This window comes from Thamnophis elegans, chromosome 2 (assembly GCF_009769535.1).
Source record: "Thamnophis elegans isolate rThaEle1 chromosome 2, rThaEle1.pri, whole genome shotgun sequence".
NCBI classification, from domain to species: Eukaryota; Metazoa; Chordata; class Lepidosauria; order Squamata; family Colubridae; genus Thamnophis; species Thamnophis elegans.
In genome coordinates, this window is record NC_045542.1 from 131,277,576 (window position 1) to 131,304,099 (window position 26,524).

Sequence of the window (26,524 nt, forward strand, 5' to 3'; positions counted from 1 at the left end):
AGGCGGGCTTTCACCGAGCGAGGCGGCGCTGACTCAGCCAGGGCCGAAGGAAGCGCAGGGCAATGGCGCTCAGCCCCCCCGAGCGGCAGCCGGGCCCGCCTGAACCCCCGTGCCCGGCGCCCCAGCAGCAGGAAGACGAGGCGGACGCCGACGTCGCCCTCGACCCTCAGCACCTGCGAGGCCTGGAAGCCGAGGCCGGCGGGATCCCGCTCCACTCGCCTTGGACCTTTTGGCTCGACAAGTGAGTGCAGGCTGGGAGACCGGATGGGGAAGCGGGCGAGAAAGAGGGAGAGCGCCGCCTGAGCCCGGCTCGGCTCGGCTCGGCAGGGGGGCGCGAGGGCGTCCTTCCCGGGCTCCCCGCGCCGCCGCTAGCCCCGGCCCGCCGGAGACGCCGAGCGGCTGTTGGGGAGAGAGTTGGCCTTTGTTGGCTTTCTCCTCGGCCCTTCCCCCCACTGCGCCGGCAGGTCTCCGCTTTTCAAGGGCGAGGAGCGCGAATTGCCCAAGCCCGGGAAACCGGAGTCTCGCCTCGCTCCACTTTGACATTTCGGCCACCCACGCATGGTTGCATCGCTGGAACCTCAGCCCGCTTCGCCTGGGACCCGCGTCTGCCTTACCTGTAAAATGCCCTCGGGCTATAAGTCTACTGACGTTTTCCTTGCTATATTTGGCAACGTCGGAAGCCGCTTTCGTGATGATGGGAGAATAAATCATAAATGGGGGCTCTTAAGCAAAACGGGTGGGGTGGGTGGGGGAGGGAGTCTGCGGTGGTCATTGTTTTCCCCTCCCCCGCAGGCTTTTAAAGTGGGCAGACATTCAACAAGTGCACCTCCCTCGGATGCCCACAAGAGTTTTGGAAAAGCACATAGAAATGGCAACAAGGCTGGCTGAGTTAGTGCCTCGCTCTAAATTAAAAAAAAAATGTTTGTCTACGGTTTAGAGAAGGTGTGAAGTTGTACATTGTCTAATTCATCTTTTATGGCTTAACTTTAAATATGAATTGGGTTACCGTCCCATTCCCCCAGGATAACAGTTAGAAGGGGACCTTGGAGGTCTTCTAGTCCAACCCCATGCTCAGGCAGGAAGCCCTGTGTACCATTTCAGACAAACGGTTGTTCAATCTCTTCTTAGAAACTCTGATTCAAACAAGCCCCTGGCTAAGAGGCTTGATTCTGGTTAACAAAATCAGAGAAAAGGGTTGACTTTTGATACTTACACAATTTCACTGAACTTTTGAGTGCCTATCTCTGAATTCTGAATATCACACTAATGCTATTTTAGAGATTTAATTCATCTTTTCTAGAGGTGTTTCTTTTTAATTGGTTGCACTTCAGACAGATCCATGACCTACCAACTTTATCCTAAATAGCTGATGTTCTGGGCTGCAAATTCTATCATCCTTACCACGATATGTATGATGGAAGATTCTAGGTTTTATTATTATTATTGTGGATAGATATTGTTTTATTTTGGGGTTGTGAGCCACCCAGAGTTTGGCATAAGATGGGTGACTATTTGCATATTTAAATAAATAAAAGTTTACTGATGGCAGTATTTTGGAGAGTTTAATAGTAGTAAAAACTGCCTTAAGGTAGGGATTCCCTAGCTGGAAAAAAGTATTTTAGAGTGCTTTGATGTGAAAGTTTTGTCTGTATCTCACCCAGATAATGATGATAATTTAAGGGGAATGTTAAATGATTTGATTGGTTTAGTTGACAACACATGGGAGACCTCCAGGATATTTGTAATAGTTGCTTTTTCTAAATATAAAAGTTCAATCATAATTATCTTTAAGAAGAAGCCTATACCCTAAGGAGCCTTATGCTGCTCATCCTCTGCCACTCCTAATTCATTATAGTATTCTCTTTAAAAAATAAAATAAAATAAAAGACTAATAGGCAAGGCTTCCAGAATAAAAAAAAAATGTTGCTTGCACAGGCCTGGGCCGTTTTGAAGGAATATACATTTTGAATCTTACTCCTCCCTGTTTAAGCTTTATATTGCTATGCTTCTGCCTATAAACCTGATCACTTTAAGTTCAAGCAGAACTTTGTATAAATTGTTAACTGTCCCATACTTCGTATCTTGATCTCTTTCTGCATTCTTTCTCATTCAATATTTTAAAATCAGGCTGCCTGAGAATCTATACTCCCTACCTCCATGTTATTAAACACAGAAGAAACGCACCCCTGGTGACCCCTCTCCATTTTGCTGTAAACATAATCATTTCTAAAAATAACAAAGTATTTTTCTGGCACATTTATGAACCATGTTGACCTTTTCCCAGATCAAAACTGCATCAAAAATAATGTCAGTTATTCCAAAATTAGGCAGATATGCTTGTTTGTACTGAATCAATTGATGATTTGTTTTTGTTTTTCTAATTCCCTGATAGTCCAACACTTGTTTCACTCCCTGCCCAGTCAGATCATATAAAAGGTAGTTGAGCTTCTTTACAGAACTGGAGTTGTAACTTGAGAAAGACAGGAGTCCTTAAGGAATAAACAGCTTCCTCTGAGGCAAGGCACTCTGGCCTAAAAAGTTTAGGACCAATTGTATTTTATTAGCAGTCTTTTGTGTGCTGAAGAGCTTGTCAAAAGAAAAGAACAAGACCGGATGATTTGTTTCCCATTTGAAATTTAAAAAGGAGTTCAATCTGACTTCAGCATAGGGTCATATAAATCCAGAGTGCTGATTTATGACACTTATTTTCCCATAAATATTGATTTGTTCCTCGGTGGATATTTTGAAGTATCACAAAGAGTTAAAAATGCTTGGAATGTAAGTGTACAGGGAAGTGTGATATGAGGGGATAGCACTCTGTACTCCCAGTTTTTCTTTGTTTTTTTTAGTTAGATTCCGGCTTCTTTATTATGCAGTTAAGGACAAACTATTATAATCTCACCCTGGAGAACTTCTCTTCATGCTGTCATTAAGAGGCAACACTGATTTGATGGCACGTAATAAAAATCATTGTGATGATGCCTAGATTGACGCTTATTTCTTGCAATCTATGAATTAACACAGGTCTTAGGTCAGTTTTTAAACAAGGAAGTGGTTAAACCTGTAGTAAAAGAAAGAGTAAAACATCAAAAAAGTAGAAAAGTGTGAAATGTTTAAAAGGCCTTGTTAAAATGATGAGTGTGGTTCTTCTACATGAGAGGTGGAATGAAAGCAAATAAGCCACTGCAGAGAACTCTGCTGTACATTTATTTTTCAAGGTTTTTAATTAAGTAGAACAACATGCAAATATACATCAATTTCCAAAGTTATAGTATAATCCCAGTTTCGGACTATAATTCTGTAATAGAGAGATAGTTGAAAGAGAGAGAGAGAGAGAGAGAAAGTGTGTGTGTGTGTGTGTGTGTATGTGTGTGTGTGTAAAAATAAATTAACGGGCTGTGTGTGTGTGCCATCATAATTCTGGAACGCCTTGAGCGGTTTCAACCAAGCTTGTACACAGTGACTTACTCTCTGGAAACAAATACTGTGAGGGTAAGACACCTCTAACACCCCTTGGTATCTGTGTGTGTGTCCATGTCCGTGTGTGTTCCGGCATAACTATGGAATGCCTAGGCCATTGAAATGAAAAGGACTGAATTAGTGTCAATTCACAGTACTTTTGACAGTGATAGTATGCATTTTGGATTCAGGTTGTGTTGATACACCCTGTTGTGCCTTAAAATGGCTTCTACTATACAGCATAGTGGAGTTGCCATGGTAACGGCTTCGCAGTACTTCACAAGGGGGCTCCCTCTAATTCAGGATTGGGATAAATACATACTCAGGCTTTGCCGGGTTATCAGATAGTACTTTCTAAAATTGGAGTACATGTACATTTCCTGAGAATAACCATAGTAGCTAAGACTATTAATAATATGGCTTGTAGTAAATAATCCCTTTTGTATTGTTTTATATGAACTATATATTGATATTGTTCGTATCTTATATAAATTGGATTCACAAATTATAGAAAATTGATGGAATATATTCTTACAAATAAGATCAGAGAAGATAGTCATAATAATATTGAAATTAAGAACAGGATATTCTAAAACAATCTCCGTATTCAGATAGTCCTTGGATGGCAATTGGAATTGGAATTTCCATCATAAGTGGTATAGTTGTAAGGTGTGACACCATATGACCATGTTTGTTTAATGATGGTAATCCAGACAGTCCTTGTTGTTGTTGCAATCCCAGGTTGTTAAGTGGGAGGAAATTGTGGGTCAGTGTGCAGGAGCCATGGAATAGGGTTGCTATAAACAAACGGTACTGAGCTTAGGGATGCCATGGGAGATGGAGGGTGCTGCAGGGAGGCACTGGAGAATGTGGATTGGTGGGGGTGCCATGCGGATGTGTGTGCTATAGAGTGGGAGTGGGCATGATGAGTATTGGCAGGGGGCGAATGCTACAGAGTACAAACAGTGGGGAGGACTGACCTTTCCTGCTGACTTCCCCATTGATTTTGCTTATGAGAAGTCAGCAAGGAAGATTGTGACATCATAATTTCTGCGCTGTCATAATTGCTGCAAAGTCATAATTTTGACTGGGCTCCTGAGCTCCCAGATCATGAAGTTGTGATGGCCACAGCTTCATGAACCAATAGTAAATTCCCTTTCCTGACTGCTGTCATAATTTTGAATGGTCACTGAATGATTGTCACAAGTTGAGGACTACCTGTGTATAGGTTTGTGATTGCTGTCTTACAGTCTTAAAAGCTGCAGGCAGCAGATTAAAATAGTGAGCTGATTACTTTGGGTTCATTACCAATTAATGCTGTCTACTTAAGCTGGTGCATTGAGAGTGTGCCAAGGTCTTCTAAGCAGATGTTAGGAATACTGCAACATTTTCCCTGGCCTATTTCTTGAACTAGACAGCTGTTGGACTTCTTCCAAATCTACTCACTGAAATCAGCATTCTTGGATCTCCTATCCTTAACAGTTTGTTTCTGAAGTTCTATAAATCAGACTGTGAGCTTATAAGATTCTCCTGCTATGTATGTTTACTTCCTCTTGTAGTTTTCCCACAACTGTGATTTGCCCAAGTGTTACAGCAATTAATAGGCAACCCAGATGTTACTGTTGCCAAGTTTCATAATTAGTGTACTCTCTTGAGCATCCCAAAACAGAGATCTCTTGGATCTGGAATACTGTATTGGATTACATACCTTGTACGTACATAACACATACATACGTACAATAACCTTGCTTTTACAATAACCTTGGTTTTATAAAATTATTCTGCCATTCTTGCCTAAACTATATGTTTCTGTTAATATTTTGCAGGATTCAAAATGCTTATTTAAGCAGGGAGTGGAAAACACAGTCTTACAGTAGTACTCCATAATGCCACAAACTTGTATTTCCCAGCATCCTTGTTGAGCTAAATGGTACATAAAGCAGTAGATGGAAAAGAGAAGGAAGATTCAAGTGCTGTGGGATTTTCCTTGGTCACACTCAAGGAAAAACTATAAATTGAAACTACTTTAATAATACACATGTTCTTTTCCTGTGGATTAGAACCTTTAACCTTTTTTGTATTATGGGAATACAATAATACTATAATAATACTATAATCTTCCTGCATTTTCTAGATTCAAACAGATTTTTTCTAACATATTTTTAAAATCATAAATGAACAAAATTACTAATTTTACTAATACGTAATTGTCCTTGTTCTCAACCTGTGATTCAGTGCTTCTATCTTCAGAGTATTTAAAGAGAATCACATTTATGAAATTAGTTTTAGTTTAGTTTAGTTTAGTTTTATTAAACTTGTATGCCACCCTATTCCCCGAGGGGACTCAGGGCGGCTAACAAAACCAAATAGGGAAAGGGGGAGTACAAAAAAACAAGAAGACAAAAGAAATACAAACAACAAATTAAAAACTCATCAACAGCCACAACCATTCGAGTGGGGCTGGGAACTCATCAGCCCCAGGCCTGCTGGAACAGCCAGGTTTTGACGGCTTTTCAGAAAGCCTGAAGGGTGGTGAGGGTCCGACTCTCCATGGGGAGATCGTTCCAGAGGGCCGGAGCAGCCACAGAGAAGGCCCTCCCCCGGGGGGTCGACAGTTGACACTGGCTAGTTGATGGAATCTGGAGGAGGCCTAATCTGTGGGATCTAATTGGTCGTAGGGAGGTAATTGGCAGAAGGCGGTCTCTCAAGTACCCAGGTCCAATACCATGTAGGGCTTTAAAAGTAACGACTAGCACCTTGAAGCGCGTCCGGAGTCCAATAGGCAGCCATGCAGCTCGCGGAGGATAGGTGTAATGTGGGTGTACTGAGGTGCACCCACAATCGCTCGCGCAGCTGCATTCTGGACAAGCTGAAGTTTCCGAATGCTCTTCAAGGGCTGCCCCATGTAGAGCGCATTACAGTAGTCCAGTCTTGAGGTCACAAGGGCGTGAGTGACTGTTCTGGGTGCCTCCCGGTTCAGGTAGGGACGCAATTGGTGCACCAGGCGAACCTGGGCAAATGTCCCCCTGGTCACAGCTGACAAATGGTGTTCTAAAGTCAGCTGTGGATCCAGGAGGATTCCCAAATTGCGAACCCTGTCTGAGGGGTGTATAATTTCACCCCCCAGCCTGAGAGTTGGAGTACAAGGCCAATTATTGGGAGGGAAAAACACAAGCCAGGATTGAGGGCAATGAGTGCAAGCTTGTTCACACCCATCCAGACCCTAACAGCCTCCAGGCACTGACACATCACGTCAACTGCTTCACTGAGTTGGCATGGGGTGGACCGCATATTGGTGGTATTTTATCCTGTGCCGCCGAATGATCTCACCCAGTGGCTTCATGTAGATGTTAAACAGGAGGGGGGACAGGACCGAACCCTGCGGCACCCCAAACTTAAGGGGCCTAGGGGTCGACCTCTGTCCTCCAACCAACACTGACTGCGCCCCTTCCGAGAGGTAGGAGGAGAACCACCGAAGAATGGTGCCTCCCACTCCCACCTCCCGCAACCGCCGCAGAAGGATACCATGGTCGATGGTATCGAAGGCCGCTGAGAGGTCAAGGAGCACTAGGACGGAGGCATGACCCCTGTCCCTGGCTCTCCAGAGATCATCGATCAGCGCGACCAAAGCAGTTTCTGTGCTGTAGCCAGGCCTGAATCCCGACTGAAAGGAATCTAGATAATCAGTTTCATCCAAGGACCGCCGGAGCTGAGAGGCCACCACTTTCTCAACAACCTTCCCAACAAAGGGGAGGTTGGAGACTGGACGGTAGTTACTTAGAATGGCTGGATCCAAAGACGGCTTCTTCAGGAGAGGTCTCACCACCTCCGCCTTTAGGAGGGGCGGGAAGGTCCCCTCCCGAAGAGAGGCGGTAACTATCATCTGGATCCAGCCCCGTGTCACCTCCCTGCTGTTAGCAACCAGCCAGGAGGGGCAGGGGTCCAGCACGCAAGTGGAGGCACTCACAGCTCCCATGGCCTTGTCCACTTCCTCAGGTGTGACAAGTTGAAAATCAATCCATAAATTCCGCTCAAGACCCTCCCCCGGTACCTCGGCTGGCTCTGAGCAATTGGAGTCCAGGTCTGTCTGAAGCCAAGCAGCTTTATCTGCGAGAAATTGGACAAATTCCTCAGCTCTACCTTGTAAAGGGTTGCCCGCATCCCTCCCTTTCAAGAGGGAACGGGTTATTCTGAACAAGGCGGCTGGGCGCGACTCAGCAGAAGCAATCAGAGCAGCAAAGTATGTGCTTTTTGTTGTCCGAATTGCCAGGAGGTAGGCTCTGATGCAGGTTTTCAACAGTGCTCGGTCTGACTCAGACTTACTGGACCTCCAGCGGCGCTCTAGGCGTCTCTTGGCGTTTCATCTCTTCGTCACTGAGTTCCTCAGTGAACCAAGGAGCCCTTCTGGATCCGCTACCTCGGAGAGGCCGTAAAGGCGCAATCCAGTTAAGAGCCTCTGATGCCGCTGAGTTCCAAGCAGTGACCAAGGCCTCCACCGGACTGTGGACGAGAGTATCAGGTATAACACCAAGCGCCGTCTGAAAGCCCAAAGGGTCCATAAGGCACCTGGGGTGGAACCACCTAATCGGTTCCTCCTCCCTACAGTGGGGGATTGGTCTCCGAAAGTCAAGCCTCAGCAGGAAGTGGTCCGACCATGACAGGGGCAAGATCTCAATGCCCCTTAAACCAAGATCACAACTCCACTGCTCCGAGAGAAATACGAGGTCGAGCGTGGTGACCTGCTGAGTGAGTCGGGCCCCGGATTACTTGGGTCAAGCCCATGGCTGTCATGGAAGCCATGAACTCCTGCGCTCCATCAGAGTGCTCGCCGAGTGAAGGCAAATTGAAATCCCCCAGCACCATAAGCCTGGGGAACTCAACTGCCAGCTCAGCTACTGACTCGAGGAGCGAGGGGAGAGCTGTTGCAATGCTGTTGGGAGGCAGGTACGTTAACAACAAGCCCACTTGACCCTCAAGGTCCAACTTCACCAGTAAGGACTCACACCCGACAAGCTCCGGAGTAGGGATCCTACGAGGAACTAGAGACCCTCGGATAACAATGGCCACTCCCCCACCCCTTTTCTGGGGTCGCGGCTGATGAAGCACCTGAAAACCCTCTGGGCACATCTCAGTGAGGGGGACTCCTCCCTCCGGGCCCAGCCAGGTTTCAGAATACATGCCAGGTGTATTTAACAGGAAATTCCTGTTAAATGACAGTCCACTACAATGGAAAATACTAGAGAATTATTGTTTAACCCCTTGCTTTAAAAATGATTCACTATTGTTTATGGAATGAGTGTCAAACTCGATCGTGTCAAGTGATATATTGCGACGTATCATGATGTTTTTTGACTTTGTGGTGCCAGGGTGGACATGGCCTGTGTGTGACTCATCCGGCCCATGGGCCGCCAATTTGAAACCCTTGTCTATGGCATAATGCAAGTGGGAAGTTATTGTTTAGGTCCACACAATCATATTTAGTTACAAAAGAGGAAATTTCTCTAATTTGACAGGATTAACAAAAGAGACTAAAAGGAAATAACCAAATAAATTGTAAAAATATTTACAATGTTTGGAGAGCATCTAAAAATCACAAAAAACACAGAATGTGTTCCACAAGATCAGAAAGGATCAACCAAGTCCAGGAAGTGGCCAGCATGGCTCTCTAGCAATGTCCAAGAAGCTATTAAAAGTACAAAACTTTCAGGACAATAGGAATCTGCTCTTAAATCGAAAGAAAGAGTAGCACCTACTTTGACCAAAAAATTATAAAATCATAATAAGAAATATAAATTAGTAACTTTATTAAGGAAAAAAGACATGAAAAATCAAATAAATAAATTATTTAAATAAATTCAAAGACGAAAACTGATAAGAGAAGCAGTTGGGCTGTATGAAGGGGATATCCAAGAAGGTTATGGAGATTACAGAGAAAATGCATTGTGTCTTTCGCTACTTTAGAAAATATAGAACACATACCTGAAAGTATAGATTAATCCTTGATTTATGACTATAACTGAACCAAAAATTCCCGTTGCTAAACAAGGCAGTTGTTAAGTGAGGTGCACCCCATTTTACAATTTTTTGCCACAGTTTTTCAGCTCTGAAGCCAACCTGGCTAAAGCCATTTTGTGCTGTTCATGGTTGCCATGAAGACCTAAGAGGGGGAAGGGAGGGGGGAAGTAGATAACCTGGTTCGAGTCAAAACAAAATGCTTTCCTTTAGGAACCAAGGTCATTGAAACAAGTGGCCCTTGAAGAAGGACAAGAGCCTGCCTACCATCTTTATTGGACAATGTGACAGGGGACACCTGGGAGAGGGGAGTTTGATTATTTTAATTAGGTGAAAAATGAGGGAATTGTCAGAGTTGGTTTTCACCGGCTGTGCCAATATGACATATCCTATCAGGAATCTACCTGCCTCGGAGTTATGCTTTCAATGGGTGCATTACTCAGACAGTTAAGTGAATCATGATTGTTAGCAAATATGACTTCTCCCATTGACTTTACCTGTCGGAAGCCAGCAGGGAAGATTGCAAACGGTGATCACATGACCCGGCACAGTGCATAAATACATGCCAATTGCGAAGCATCCAAATTTTGATCACGTGATCATTGGGATGCTGCAAAGATTGTAAGTATAAAAAACGGTCAAGGAACTATTTTTCAGTGACGTAGCTTTGAACAGTCACTGAATGTATGGTTGTAAGTCGAGGATTTCCTGTATTTACTTCGTCAAGGAGAAGTTGCGGCAACAAATTTTAAGACATCTTGAGAGACGAGAACAAACCACAAGGTTCTGGTGGCAGTTCTGCAGAATTCCTTAAAAATAAATAAATATGAAAATGAAGATCTTGGCAAAAGTAGGTAATTAGTTTTTCAAATCAACCTGAGGCCTAGTTTTCAAAAAGAGGCCTCAGGAAGATCTGGAAATTTAGGTCCATCAGTGTAACTTTGGTTCTGGACAAATTAATGGAAAAAACAATAAAGAGAAAAAAGGGATTTTGATGAGTAAACCTTATGGAAGGGAATGTAGCAAATTAGCAAAGCAAATATGTACCATATTCATCTTCCTGAGTTTCTGAAAATGCCAATAGAAATGGAAATAAGCCTGTAAACTAATATCGAATAATACAGTAGTATATTATATACTGCAGTATATTTTGTATAGTATCTATCCTCTTGACTTTGCATAGACCATTAAAGGCTTAACTCTTCCTCTGGGTATTGGATCAGGATGTTGGGTAAGACCATCTTGTGCCTTTTATGTCAAATTGTTATTATTTAGGCACAATCATTCTGGCTTTTTAAAATCTGATTTATTTTTGTTTTGTTTATCTTTATTATTGTCGGCCACCCAATGTCATATATTAAATAGACAGCCGAATGAATGAATGAATGAATGAATGAATGAACAAACAAACAAACAAACAAAACCTTTGCCAAAGTTCAAAACTCTGGAGCAAATAACAGCTATAGAGTAAAAAGCCTGTCCATATACATAACTAGTTAAAAAGCTTTTGCCTTTTAGAGTTGCCTATCAACAGCAAGGGAATTAGCAGTCGTAAAATAGCATTGAAGATCTTGGAAAAAACATTGAGATGTGGGACTATACTATATCTACAAAGATCATACTTATGCAAGCCATGGTATTTTTTCTAAATCTTTATTGAAGCGAAGGTTATTTTTAAAAAACCACCATATTGATACTGTTGAATTTTTAGTTTTGGAAATCCTGGGACTGCCACACATACCCAAGAAAATAAATAAATGGATGATCGAACAAATCAATCCACAGTTATCATTTGAGACAGTGGCCAGGTTGAAATTATCATGTTTTGGACACATTAGTGAAAGACCTCGTCCTTTGGAAAAGCTTGGATAGAATTATTAGCAGCAATGGATACCATTGGAAGATCTGAAGGACCAGGTTGGAGGCAGATTGTCATAACAAAATGAAATCCAATGGTGAAAAAAGTAAGATTCTACATTTAGGCAAGAAAACCCAAATGTAAAGGTATAGAACAGGTGGTATCTGACTCAATAGCAGTAACTATGAGAGGGATCTTGGAGTCCTAGTGGATAATCACTTAAATATGAACCCAGCAGTGTGCTGCAGCTGACAAAAAAGCCAACACAGTTCTAGGCTGCATTAACAGAGATATAGAATCAAGATCACATGAAATGTTAATACCACTTAATATCACCATATCACCTTGGTACCATCACACTTGGAATACTGCATCCATTTTTGGTCGCCATGATGTAAAAAAGATGTGGAGACTCTAGAAAGAGTGCAGAGCAACAAACATGATTAGGGGACTGGAGGTTAAAACATATGAAGAACAGTTGCAGGAACTGGGTATGTCTAGTTTAATGAAAAGAAGGACTAGGGGAGATGTGATAGCAGTGTTCCAATATCTCAGGGCTATTGAGAAGAAGAGGTCAGGCTATTCTCCAAAGCACCTGAAGGCAAGACAAGAAGCAATGGGTGAAAATTAATCAAGGAGAGACGCAACCTAGAACTAAGGAGAAATTTCATGACAGAACAATTTAATCAGTGGAACAACTTGCCTCCAGAAGTTGTGAATGATCCAACACTGGAAGTTTTTAAAAAGAGATTGGACGACCAATCTCTGAGCAGCGGGTTGGACTAGAAGATCTCCAAGGTACCTTGAAACTCTGTTATTCTGTTATTAATAGCACATACATTGGTTAAAAATAGAAATGAATAAATTGGCAGTTTAACGGTAGTAAGAAGTGGAGTCTCAATGATCTCTTTGTGGGTGGTGTAACTTATTTATCAGTTATCTTGATTGATAGGTGAAGTAAGCACTGAGGTGGCCTTATTTGTGGATAGTACAAAATGTTCAAAATAATAAACACAAAAGAGATTGAAATTTTTCAGAAGAATATCTTTAAATTGGAAAAAAATAACCAACCAAGAATCAAAAAGCTATTTCAGTTTAAGTAGGTATAAAAACAACCCTAACTTCATTAAGCCAACATTGATAGATCTGACGCTTTGAAAATAGTAATTAAAAGAAACAATTTGATGCTTTTCTTTGCTATTATGTCTGTATTAAGAGTGTGCACATTACAAGTATTTGAGATCTTGTGCTAGTGTGGCACCTCTTATGCTGTTCATTATTGTAAGCTCTTACTTGGACTATTGTGTAAGTTTAGAAAAAATGTTGCTGCTTTAAGGAATGCAACTGTCACACTGACAGCTGGGCAGTGGGTTTAATATTGTCTATTCTCTATATAGTAAAATAAACACAAACCTTTCAACATTAAGGTTTGCTTTTTTAAAACAAATGGAACTGCAGTGATTAAACCTTGTAACAGCAAACAGTGAAGAAGGGGTGCATGGAATCCTTCTACTTGTTCAATATGCTTAGCCATTATCTGTTTTGTAAGGTTTGTGCAACTGTTATCAGTCAATAGTTCTAAACATACATTCAGTTTGTTTTTCTGCTTTAGATTAGATCTCCTTTAGTTTAACAATGTGTATATTTTCAAAGCTGCAAGGATGAGTTGTTGTCATTCCACATTAATATAGAATATTTAGAATACGGTGTAGGGTAACATTGATATGTGGCTCCTTTATTCACACAACAAAATGCATAATAAAACAACATTATCATTGATAGAACAAATAATAAAAGTATGACTGCAGATACTCCTAAATCCAATCCAACATTCTGTCACTTTATTGCCCTGGCTTCATGCTTGGCATGTTTCTCCACTTTATTATAATATTTGTCAGTTACATTTTCACAGAACCAAATTGCTAGTGCATATTGGGTACCTACATTGGCATTAGAATTAATGGCTGCTGGTAGATTAATTGTGGAATACAGCATAATGTATAATACTTACATTTATGGTTAAGCATTCATTCTGTGTTATACCTGTGCCAGGTTTTGATGCTTTACAGTATTTGCATGTACTGAAGTATTTCCAGTGAAATTAGGTTTTTGTTGAAGTAAGATTTAAGTGATCATTATTTAACTTGTAACAGTAAATTCATAGTGGATTGCCATCTAGTGGTAAAAATAGGAGTTGAATAAAAGGATTTGTCAAAACATGAGTGTGATGAATTTAATATCCATTTAATCCCTGTGAAAATGCAGGATATAAAAATACACCACCGTGTTAAAATAAAAACTGAAACTAAATATTAGAATTAAAATTAAATTATGGAGAAGGTATATTATTACTGTAACAGTGAAATGTTTTTCCCAACTTGTCGTTATTCAATATCTGAATGGGGTTGTATATAGTTATAATATGGATTTATGCATTCTTACTTATAAATGCAATTGTATTTTTGGAATTTAATCCACGTTAGGTAGGTGTACAATTGCAGCTTAAACTTCTTAAGTAGCTTGGAATAATTTGTGATTTAAATAGGCTAATAGAGTGAAAGATTGTGACTTTGCACATCTTTATTACACAAAGCATGTGAATATCCCTGTTTTTCCACTGTGTGATTTTCATCATCATTATGGTTGTATGTATCTGTGAATTTATTTATAGAAGTTATACATTGTTTTTCATTATGAAAACAATGAAATTATTGTCTATGAAAAACTGTGACTATCCTACACAATAGAATATAAACATATAAAATGATAAAGCAATACCATTATCAAGTAATAATTAGAGCAGAGAGCAAAAAGCTAGATATAGAAAAACTTAAAAGTGCTTGGGTCATCAATCAAATTTTCAATTTAAAGTAGAAATATTTTGCAATATGTACCCATCTAATCTTCACAAGCAATTTGTTTCATGTGGGTGGATTATCAATAAAGCAATTTCCACATCATAGGTAATCATGGTTTTGCCAGCAAGACATTTCTAGAATGCAAAGAGCATATAGGTATGTAGGTAAATTCTCCAATAACATGACCCAAAGCCTTGCACCTGGCTTGGTATCTGATTGATGTTCACTCTTCAACATAGAAATATTGTGTTTGATAAAAGCTCCTTGAGCAACTTAGTAATGGCGTTTTGCAATGGCTTCTTAGATGTAATCCCCATGTAAAATATGTTAAAATAATTCAGTCCTCAATTTATTAATGCATTAGTGCATTGTTTTTCAACTTTAAGATGCCGGCTGGGGAATTCTGGGAGTTGAAGTCCAGACATCTTAAAGTTGCTGAGGTTGAGAAACACTGCATTAGTGCAATAACCATTAATTCCTGATCTACCCTATCCAGGAAAGACTGCATGTATCACTCCAACTAAACCCAGTAACATGTTTTTAGCTACTGATAATTTCGCAGGTCACACCCAACTACAAACCTTCCTCCTGCAATAACCACAGTGCATAAAACTAAACTGAATATGGGAAACATTCACAGAACCTAAATCTTAGTAGGAACTAGCTTTACCTAATTACCCTTTTATGGTCTGTTACTGCACACAAACATTAGCCATGAACATCCATGTTCAGTATGCAATAGAAAAGAAGAAATGCATGTTATTTTGAATGTCACAACAATGCTTCCACGTTGCTACAAATCGTCCAATGACTGCATCAAGATATAATATTAAGTACCATTGAAGATTTTTAAAAGGATTACATGTTTATAGCATTAGCATCTAGGATAAACTGCTGTTATGTGTGTAACGTCGATTTTATGGCCACTGTTTTTAATTCTCTGATGTGTATTGAGTACATTTTGTTATACAATTGTTTTCTTTTACATTTAAGGTCCCTTCCTGGTACCACAGCAGCTGAATGTGCATCAAATTTGAAGAAGATCTACACGGTAGAAACTGTACAGGTAAAAAAAACATGTGTTAAGCATGAGAATTATATAATGGAATACAAAATTATGACGATGGTCTTAGATTTTAGGAAGGAAGATTTCTTAAACCCAAAGGAGACTGTGACCCTTTTACTTGTTGTCACTGCATTAACTGCCAGTGATTGAAGAGAATTTCAGGCAGTTTCTATTTTAGCTGAAAATACTATTCAATGCAGCTGAATTTTCCTAAACAAATGGTAATTTCATATTGTTTGCTGGTATTCATAAATTAATAAAAATTATTATCCCTCTAGATCTTCTGGAGCGTTTATAATAATATTCCTCCTGTGACAAACCTGCCTATGAGATGTAGTTATCATTTAATGCGTGGAGAGAGACGACCACTGTGGTACGTATTCAAATGATTGGTGTGTTTTGAGAATCTGTTGTATTTCATAGTTGGGAGGGAAGCAAGATAAAAGTTATTGGGAAGCAAAAGAACAGAAGAATATTAGAGACTTTTTTTTACTATGTCTAATATGGTACATTGCATTAAGATGATTCGTGTTTGTCTTTCAAAGCGTCATGGATTGTTCTAGTTAAAAGTTCATGTTATGCAATACAATGTTTGTCTATTGCATATATTTGAACTAAAACACATTTTGCAAAAATTTGGGTAGAACTTTACTAATTAATGCTTGCAACAATGTTGTTGAAAAGCCCAAGGTCTACTAAACTAAAATATTAGTTTACTTACTCAGAGAGACTTTTGAATTTGCAGTGATGAACTAGTTGACCCATTTTTTCATGTAATAGTTTACTGTTCTTCCCTGAAGTCCACCCTGTATCAGCAGCTTTCATTTACAAATGTATTTCTATGTCATCTGCATTCTAAATCAGAGATGAGTAGCTTGTATAGCTTTGATATAGTGCCCCTCATCTCAGCCCCCTCCCATCATTTTAAATTTTGGCAGCAAGCAGGCAGAGTAATAGTGACATTTACTGAGTTATAGTAAAACAAGTAAAATAGTAAAATTTTATCCTGTTGTAAACTGTTTTATTTTAAAAACAACCTTCCCCAAAGTGTTCCCCGATTGTAAATAGAAATGTTGGTGAAAGTCTGTAGAGATTCTCAGTCATTCAGGTCATAGTTGTCCCAAAGGTGCTTTTTTTCAGGAAGCAACTGGACTTTCTTGTTTTTTTCTCTTTTGAAGATGTTTTGCTTCTCATCCAAGAAGCTTCTTCAGCTCTGACAAGATAGTGGGGAATGAAAGGATTTATATTCCTTGCAGACATCTGGTCATTTGAATCCTTTTAGAGGGTAGTTGAAGCACTTGTAGCTTTATCTGTGTCCTCAGGGTGACCTGAGTAGTGCTCCTGGTTCCTGTAGTCTGCATTTTTTTCTTTCTTTCTCTGGAAATCTATTCCTACTCCCACACCATTCAAAAAGTGTTCATCTCAAATTGTATAGCTATTTGAATGTAGAAATGTTGCTGGTTATTTCAGATTGTTTAGTTAGGCCACCTAAGATCACGAAGAGAATTTCATATTTTGCCTGGAAACAAATTGGCAGCCACTAAAGTGTTTTGGATTTACAATCTTAGTGCATCTGAAAGGTTGGGGAATGTTGGATTTTGATACATACTCACAGTGCTGGTCATCTATTCAAATTCTTCTGCTGATAAATCCTACCATTCGTTCTTTCTTTGACAAGGTCCAGGGAAATAGCCTTGAGTAGTTCATAAATCTCTTGGACAACGCACAAAAGATAGTGAAAATAGTAAATACATTAATCAACTGCACTTATCGATAACTGGTTGAAATCTGTATACATCACGTTCCAAACCTTGATTGTAAAGCAGAGTTTTAACTTCTTTGGCACTTATTGCACCAATTGGTTTGCCACTCATCCATTCAGTCTAATATTGAGAAATACATTTTAAATCTAGAGATACTACAAGCTTTCATATTATTTCATATTGAGGATTATTTTATGCAGGGCAGTATTGGTAAGTATATTAATCACCACTGAGAAGATTCTGCATGTAAATGGTCATATTAGCAAATTATATAAGACATATGTAGTGGAGGAAATTATTTTGCTAATTTGGTTTGTTAGTCTTGAGACAAAATAAAGAACTCGACAGGAATTTTAAACCTAAAGTTTATTGATGATCATTCATTCATTCTACTTGGTCTCCTTCTCTTTTTCCGAAAAGGAAAGTGTTTCTTCTTAATCAGTGCCACAAAACTCAGGAGAAAGAGAAATTTTAAATGAAATGACATTCTAAGTTCCCGACTTCTATATGTTACTAAATTCTCTTTTCTTCATGATGTTTCTATGGAATAAACATAGCCCTGCATTCACACTGCAGCACTGGTCAAAAGGGCCCAGTAGAGATTATACTACCTGAGATTTCTCAGGAAACAACAACTGAATGAAAAACTGCTGATGACATTCCACCACTGCATCATAAAGAGTATTTTAATTTACTGCACCTGTGCATGGTTTGCCAATTGCATAGTGGCAGATAGGACATCACTCCAGAGCGTTAACATCATTGCCCAGAGGATCATTGGTTGCCCTCTCACCTCCTTGGAAGAGCTTTATAGGTCCTGCTGCCTTAAGAAAGTTCAAAATGTTCTTAAAGATCCATCTCATCGTGGGCACTCTTGTTTTTGAACTTTTACCTTCTGGCAGACAGTACAGGATAATAAAAACAAGGGTAAATAGGCTGAAAAGCAGCTTGTATCCCAGGGCAGTAACTATATTGAATTCTATGATATAGTGCAATATTAAAGCAATATCAGGTTTTCAATTCAGTTGTATAGAATATGAAGGATATGTCTTTGTGTTTTTTTATAGTTATAATGTACATTGAAGATGACATTTAATTTCGTTGCATGAGGTGCAATGACAATACAATAAATTAAAAACTAAACACAACAGTATTGTAAAATTGTATAGTGGATCTTGTGTTTTTTCACAAATCAGGGAGGAGGAAAGCAATGCCAAAGGAGGAGTATGGAAAATGAAGGTCCCCAAAGAGAGTACGGTATGTTGTTTCCGTGTGCATGTAATTTTATGTTGAGGTATATTAATGTAGGGAAACTCATATCATATTTCCAGTTGTATGAGTTATATAACTTGGAACATACATTATTTAATGTCACATAAGTTAAAAAAAAAACCTGTTCATAAGCAGGAAATCCCATCCTTTTCTCTTTTTTTGCACATCTTTCATATGCTTTGTGCAGGGCAGTGATGGCTAACCTCTTTGTCATAGCGTGCCAAAAGCACATATGCGCACTCATAATGCAATGTGCGCACGACCACAACCCCGCATGCATCCCCGTGCATGCATACACGACCCTGTGCATGTGCGAGACCCTGTGTATGCATGCACGTCTCCTGCAAGCACCCCACCCACCCCGTGCATGAGCAGCAGAAAACCAGCTGGCCGGCACGCATGTGCATGCAGCTAAGCTGGGGCGACAGCTCGCATGCCCACAGAGAGGGCTCTGCATGCCACCTGTTCGCCATCACAGGTTTAGGAGGAAGATTTTTCAGCAAGCCAACACTGATCAAGAGAATACTTATTTGCTTGCCTTATCTTAAGGGTTGTAACACTTTACTTTGCATTTCACAATCAGATTCTCTTAGTTTTGGCTTAGTTCAGTGCATAGAACTGGAATTATTATTAAATTAAAAAGTTTTGTTTTTCAGTGATATAACCTATGCTGCTACTCTTTTTTGTGTGTGTGTGTCTGGCCATTAATAGCCAAGATATCTAGACTTAGACTTTGAGCCTCTAGGGCAGAGGAATTCCAAACCAGTGGTGAAATCTATTTTTTTTTTTGCCACTGGTTCTGTGACGTAGCTTGGTGGGGGGGGGGGTCATGTGACTGGGTGGGCATAGCCAACTTTTTTTCTGTTTTAAAGCAGTTTTTTTCTGCCTATTCGCCCAAACCAGAGGAAAAAAAATGTTTTAAAAAGCGGGTGGGAAAGCTTCCGACGATTGCGCGGTTCACAGTCCCCCGTCCCCCCACATCCACACTTTTTAAAGCACTTTTTCCCTGCTGGTTTGGGTGAATAGGCAGGGGGGGAAATGCTTTAAAAAGCGGAAAAAAAGCTTCCGATGATCCCGCAGCTCACAGCTAATCCGTGTGATCCTCAGAAGCTTTTTTTTTAATACTACCGGTTCGCGGAACCAACGACAATCGTCCCTACCAGTTCAGCCAAATCGGGAGGGTTTTACCCCTGTTCCAAACCCTGTGAGCAGTCACCAGAACTGTACTAAATGGACAGACAAAAGGTGATGTATTAATGGTAAATGGAAGTGTAGTCGTCATTTGCCATTTATGGGGTTTATTATAAGTGGACAAATTAATAAGATTCCATGCAGAATTAACAGAAAAACTGACGCAGGAGCAATAATCTAGCCAAAATCAGTTTCTAGAAGAAAGAATCCTCTTTCTTTGCGCCCTCAGTTAGGAACGTGCAGTGTTTTTATAAAAAAACGATTAAAAGGACATTTGTTACATTACCTGTTCAATTCATCAGCTCCCAATCCATAAATATTTTTTCTGCGAACAATTACGAATGCAAAGTTATAATAATATGCATAGCTAAAATAATATGGTGGTTATTGCAAAAAATACTTTGCGGGTCAAACTGGGAATGTCATTGTTACTGTGACAGAATCAGCATCTTAATTTCTTTCTTTTTTTTTGCTAGTCTGCAGTTTGGAAAGAGTTACTGTTAGCTACAATTGGAGAACAGTTTACAGACCATTGTGGGACAAGTAAGAATATGTTTTTATTATTTGATGTTTGCTTTAATTTGTGAGCATCTCGTTCCTAAGCTCCCTGACCATTTTAATTTAGCTGGCCAACATTTGCTAGGACTTTCACATTCAGAGTGGATTGGTTTTTGGCCTGAGTCAGCTGGTACTAAAAGGTACCTCTACTGATTTTTCTCAAACTTTATCTAAGGGTGAAGCCAAGAGAAACAGTAGTTTCATTCAGTTATGCGTGTATATGTTTGACATGCCTGATAGCGGTTTTTGTAATCCTTTTTTTGTAAGGATTAGCTTACAAAATCTGCCTGGTTTTTATGGGTGCAAAGTGGAAACAAGGCTATCGCCCACACCTACGCAAAAGGAAGAGAAAACAAAATAGGATTTTAGAAAAGATAATGCTATGCTTTATCTGCTAGCACTGTTCCCAAGCAGAATGGAAAGGTTGACTTGCATCCTGGTGTGTAGCTTAGAAAGAGAGCAGTTCCTCTTGACGAGGTCAAAACAAAGAAAGAGAAATTTTAGATCATAGAGTCAAATACATAATCAGTGAAGGAATCTAAATTAAAAATATCCCCAACAGATGGGACTGTCTCATCTCTGCCTGAAAATAGACAGTGAATGGAACCCACCTTCTTGACTGGGTCATTGATTCCACTGTCAAACTGCTCTTACCTTTGGGAAAACCTTCACTTGTGTGACATCCTTTCAACTATTTATCGTTTTACTCTATTTTTATACCCTCGTATGTTATCCCCTCAGGGTTCTCTTGACTAAACATACTATGTTCTTTCAGTTTAAATGTATGGGGCTTTGTTTTTATCCACAACCATTCTCTCTGAAATAATCTTTTCATCTGTTTCAGTTTCTCTGAATCCTTCTTAAAGTGCAATGCCCAAAGTGGACAGTGTGTTGAAATGGGGTTTGTCCAACACAGAATATCACAGAACAATTATTTGATTTGGAAACGATACAGTGTAACATTACATTTGCCCTTTTGCAGCCACAGTATACCACTGATTTATATTCTGCTTGCAATCAAACAGAATATTCTGTGTGCAATTGACTCGTACTTAGAGCCCTTTTTGCAAAGTACCATCAAGTCTGCAGCTTGTTTATTTGGTTTCCAGCATTTGATTTTTGTTTCCTAAAGTGAAAAGATTTACATGTATCTTCATTAAAATCCATCCTGTTATTTTCTCTAAGTTATCAAGATCTTTTTGGTTTTTTTTTTTCTTCTAATATATTCCTTACCCCACATATTCATCTGCAAATTTGATAAATGTTCGCTATACCTCTTTATAAAAATTGTTAATAAAAATACAGCGTACAGCACACATATCTGAAGTAGCCACTCAGTTATTTCCCTTTATTGTAATAAGGAGATTTTGATTAATATTGTGTAAATCTTTGAGACAGTTACGTATCTATTTAATTGTCATGCCTTGTCATCCATCCCATACTAAATTTAAAAGGTAAATCAGGGAGACCTCATCAGATTACTTTACTAAAATCAATATATGTTCCTTCTCCATCATTCCATATTCTGTGGAATAAGGATAATGCTTGTTCTTGACAAAGCTGTGTTGATGTCTTATAATTGTCATACATTTTTGCAAGATGTTTACAGATTAATGTCTTTATGATATGTAATAGAATCTTACCTGGTACTGTAAGTCTGTAGTTCACTGGATTATTTCCCCCCCTTTTTGAAAATGAGGACAACCTCCAACACTATGTTAGTTCATATGATTTCTTCAAAAAGATTTGGCCAGATACTTTAGAATGGAAAAAATAAAATAAAGCTGGAAGGGACCTTGGAGGTCTTCTAGTCCAGACCCCTGGCTCAAGTAGGAGAATCTATATTATTTCAGATAAGTGGCTGACTGGTTTCTTCTTAAAAGCCTCCAGTGATACCCACAATTTCTGAAGGCAAGCTATTCCACTAGTTAATTGTCCTCACTGTTAGGAAGTTTCTCCTTAATTCCAGGCTGCTTCTCTCTTTGGTTAGTTTCCAACCACTGTTTCTTGTCCTGCCCTCTGGTTTGGAGAATAATTTGGCCCCCTCTTCTTTGTGGCAGCCCCTCAAATACTGGAATACCTCTATCATGTCACCCCTAATTCTTATTTTCTTTAGACTAGCCAAACCCAATTCCTGCAGCTGTTCTTCATGTGTTTTAGTCTCCAGACCTTTGATCATCTTAGTTGCTCTTCTCTGAACTTTTTCTAAGCTCTCAACATCTTTCTTATAATATGGTGACCAAAATTCGTTGCAGTATTCCAGGTGTGGTCTTCCTAGGGTTTTATAAAGTGGTACTAGTACTTCACGTGATCTTGATTCTATGCCTCTGTTTGTTCCTTCAGTACCATGAGATGCAATTATTTTTGAGTTTTAGCTTTGCTGATAATTTCTACACCTGAAGGATATATGTATGCACTTTTTTTTATGACCTGCGCCTCTTTCCATGTTCTATATATATTTATGCAGCCACATTAGCTTCTGTTGCCATCCATTTTCTTCCTGTCATTAGGCATTTTGCTTTTAAGTATCTTTTTAGGAACTTCCATCGGTCTTCAGCGCCTTTTCTTATTACCTTCTCCTGCCATGGATTCATCCTTCCTTGGAATCCGAAATACACAGTTGACTATTTGGACTTTACTTTTCCTTAAAATCAAGACCTCATGTGCTACAGTTACTTTTTTCCTAATGTTCATGGCTGCTTTCTGTTCCTTGACTAAGTCCTCCCTTCCCTTCTAGTTAGTGTTACACAGTGGTGAAATTCTTTTTTTTTTTTTTACTACCAGTTCTGTAGGCATAGCTTGGTGGGCGTGGTGTGGTTTGGTGGGCATAGTTTGGTGGGTATGGCAGGAGAAGGATACTGCAATATCTCCATTCCCATCCCACTCTGGGGCCAGCCAGAAGTGGCATTTGTCGGTTTCTCCGAACTACTCAAAATTTCCACTATTGGTTCTCCAGAACCTATCAGAACCTGCTGGATTTCACCCTTGGTGTTACATCTGGTATAACTGATTCTCTTACACAATACTGCACTCTCTGAAGCTCAGTATAGAAATAACGAGGTGGAATTTTTAGCATTGCATGTCAAACAACGTAAACATGTATTTTCATTGTGATTGTTACACTTTATTTAATAAGCTCATTTCGTATGTCTATTTGTAGGGTAAGTTGAACATATTTCTATCACCTGACTCCCAACAACTCTGGTCAAAAGCATTGAAAACAGTACCAAAGTAAATAAAAATAAAGTCAAAGTTGGCAAAGATGACAAAACTGGATAGGAATGAAAAAGAACAGATCTCCATAGCCCAAAGGAGGCTTCAGTCATCGTTGCCAAAGGCCTGGGCAAAGTCTTTTCAAAAGCAAAATAATATTGTGTTTTTCCCCCAACAGATGATGAAGTAATTGGCATTAGTGTCAGTGTTCGTGACCGGGAAGATGTTGTTCAAGTCTGGAATGTAAATGCATCATTAGCAAATGAAGCTTCAGTTTTAGAAAAGATCCATGAGCTTCTTCCCCAGACATCTTTTAAAGCAGTTTTCTATAAACGTAAGTGGTCTCTGCACGCGATGTAAGTCAAGCGCAGTATTTACAAACTGTATCAACAAAATCTGTTTAAGACTCACGAGCTGTCTTGCCTTTCAGCCCATAAAGAACATCATGCTTTTGAAGGTAGACGTGGGAGACATTAACTAGGACAGAACTTGGAAGATTTTTCTAAGAACACCGCAACAGAAAGATGGACAAAACATTTACAAAAGCACCACAACCCTTAGTGTATTTTTTTAGACCTTCGTATTCCTCTTGAGCCGCTGGTACTGAAAAGCAAGAACTGCTGCCTCAGTAGCTGATACTATTTTGATTTCTCAGCTCAATAAATCAGTTTCTTTTAGTATTCCTTTCTTTTTAAGGTAGAAGACTACAGCAAATTCTCAGTATCTGCTTAAACTGCAAATGTGCACAAGCATGATATGCTGCTTCCCCCCCCCCCCTCTAGATCTGAATCTAAATAAATCATAGCTTAGGGAACCATGTTTTCTGAATTTGTTTTTAGACATTCCTATCATGTTCACATCTAGTTGTAGTTTTCTCCCTCCCCCCCCCCCCAATGTACACTGTTCTAATCCACAATGACAAATTGAATCATGCCAATTCTACCCAATCTCCATTAAACAAATTGAGCTTTCACTACACCTCTTCTATCCGGCTTGCTTCTTAGCACCCCTCAGCCTTTGCACTTGCTAATGCTGATGCTGTAAAGATGTTTTAATAATCACTGAACAAAGCCTATAAACTGAGAATACAGTTCTATTTTGACAAAGTCTGGGGGGAAAAGCCCTTAAGAAAGATTGACTTGATTCACACCCCTTAATCATACACCCCCATTCTTGAAATTCTAAGCTAGGCAATGCTTAGATAGAAGCACTGTTTGTGATTATGTATCTACTGTGATTTCTATGATAGTAGCAGCAGTTGAGTTGCTACAGTTGTGCTGTTAGTGCAGAGACTACAGTCAAGTGTGAAGCAGTCAATTGTTAGTTGATGTCTGTTTTATGGCTATTTCAAAAATCTTAACGTAAAAGAATGAATAAGTTTTTGTCCGGAAACCCTACAACTTTTATTTCTTACGTTGTTTGATTTTTTTTTTCTTATCTCACTATATATTTTATGTATCTCTGAAAAACAGATAATGCTTTCTACTACGTTCTCACTTAAAATACAAAGCTTCACATTTCTTCTTCTTCACACTTATAATAATATACCTCCCCCACATCATCCTCATTATGATAACAACAGATACTTTTTTTATCCTTTAAGGTCAATATCAATTGAATAGTACCTTTATGGTTAACATAATCAGTACAATTTTGTTTAGTTATAAATTATAACGCCTTAAGTACACTTTTCAGCATAGAGAGAAGTCAGTTATGTTTTAAAGCATGAATGTGAAGTTTTCAAATTAGTTTGCGTGATTTCCTCCCCATACTAATTTATTGGAGGTTGCAATACATTTTTATTTTTTATTACAAAACCAAAGATTTATTTAGTTCCTCAGCAGAGGACACCGATGTGCTAGAGGGAACGTTCATTCCCATCTAAGCAGAATTACTGGATTAGTATTAGTATTTTGAAAATTGTTCTGACTGCACTGATATCAACTCACATTTAATCGTATAAGAAGGTGACTGTTGGAATTCAGTACATTTATGAATCAAGTTTTTTCTTTTTAATTTTGTACTAGTTCATCTGTATTTATGAATTAAACTTGTGCATTTACCAAACCTTATTAAAAGTTTTATAAATTCATGTGTATAGTCAATTATTACATTTCATTATATCTACACTTCCCAGACATATTCATGATTCTTTCAAGAACTTAGTGCTGTATAGTATATCTACATCTACTAATAAAAGTTGGAGCTGAAGAAGGTATAAATAGAATGGCAAAAAACATTAGTGATAATTTGTCCCATTGAGAAAGCTGTTGATAAATGGATTGAAATATAATTCATTTAGAACATTCACAAGGTATTTTTAGACATACCACTGTCGGCTTCCCCTTATGTTATTTAGCTCAGGAAAATATAGAATGGTCGCTTCCTCATCATGTGGCAGAGTGATCCAGTAGTTATTTTGCCGACTGTCAAGGTAAAGGAACCTTCAGAAACTTGATCCTATTCAGAATGCACAGAGCCCCTGGGGTGACCCACATATTTAATGTCTGTCTTGCTTTCCTGCTGAGTCATGGGAGAAGGGTGATTCAAGACAATGTTGAAAATCATTCCGTATTTTGGCTCATTCAATTTTTCTCTGCATGAAGTGTTCCAGCAGCGATAGCACCTTCATATTAGTTGTGCCAACAATTTTTATGCAGAATCATACCAGCCCATCTTCCTAACAGTAAAGCGATCACAGTTGCCCTAATAATGATAAGTTATTGTATCATGTAGATTTGAAGGAAGCATCTTAAGTGGTTTCTAATGCCATCAGGCAAAGTATCTTCCTGGGCTACTTAACTGGATAAAAATAGAATTCCTTCTAGAGAATGATATCTGCAACAGCTTAAACCACAGGATTATTTTGCCGTTTGGCATCTTGTACACTTGGCCCTAATATACAGGTAGTCCTTGACTCACAACTGTTCATTTAGTGACTGTTCAGAGTTACAATGGCACTGAAAAAAGTGATTTGTGACCATTTTTCACACGACCATGGTCAGGTGATCAAAATTCAGATGCTTGGCCATTGACTCATATTTATGATGGTTGCAATGTCCTGGGTCATGTGGTCAGCTTTTGCAACCTTATGACAAGCAAAGTCAATGGGGAAGCCAGATTTACTTCACCATGTTATCTAATTACAATGATTCACTTAACTGTTTCAAGAAAGGTTGTAAAATGGGGCAAAACTCACAACAAATGTTTCACTTAGCAACATAAATGCTGGGCTCAATTGTGATTGTAACTCAAGGACTACCTGTATTTTTTT

General features: G+C 39.3%; 1 protein-coding gene across 1 annotated transcript; it reads left to right on the forward strand.

Annotated features, from left to right (window-relative positions):
* EIF4E3 (eukaryotic translation initiation factor 4E family member 3) lies at positions 1-25,342 on the forward strand. Its single transcript, XM_032210673.1, has 7 exons — positions 1-241; positions 15,181-15,253; positions 15,532-15,626; positions 18,213-18,273; positions 19,956-20,022; positions 23,429-23,584; positions 23,681-25,342. Exons 1-7 carry the CDS (start codon positions 63-65, stop codon positions 23,725-23,727), a joined length of 678 nt encoding a protein of 225 aa, XP_032066564.1. The 5' UTR covers positions 1-62; the 3' UTR covers positions 23,728-25,342.
* Positions 25,343-26,524: the final 1,182 nt, after the last annotated feature.

Bases quoted from the DNA above. Each gene is read 5' to 3' on its own strand.
- EIF4E3 (XM_032210673.1), top strand. From the start codon at position 63: ATGGCGCTCAGCCCCCCCGAGCGGCAGCCGGGCCCGCCTGAACCCCCG. The intron at 242-15,180 runs GTGAGTGCAGGC...TTTACATTTAAG, and splicing joins TGGACCTTTTGGCTCGACAA to GTCCCTTCCTGGTACCACAG. The intron at 15,627-18,212 runs GTACGTATTCAA...TTCACAAATCAG, and splicing joins GGAGAGAGACGACCACTGTG to GGAGGAGGAAAGCAATGCCA.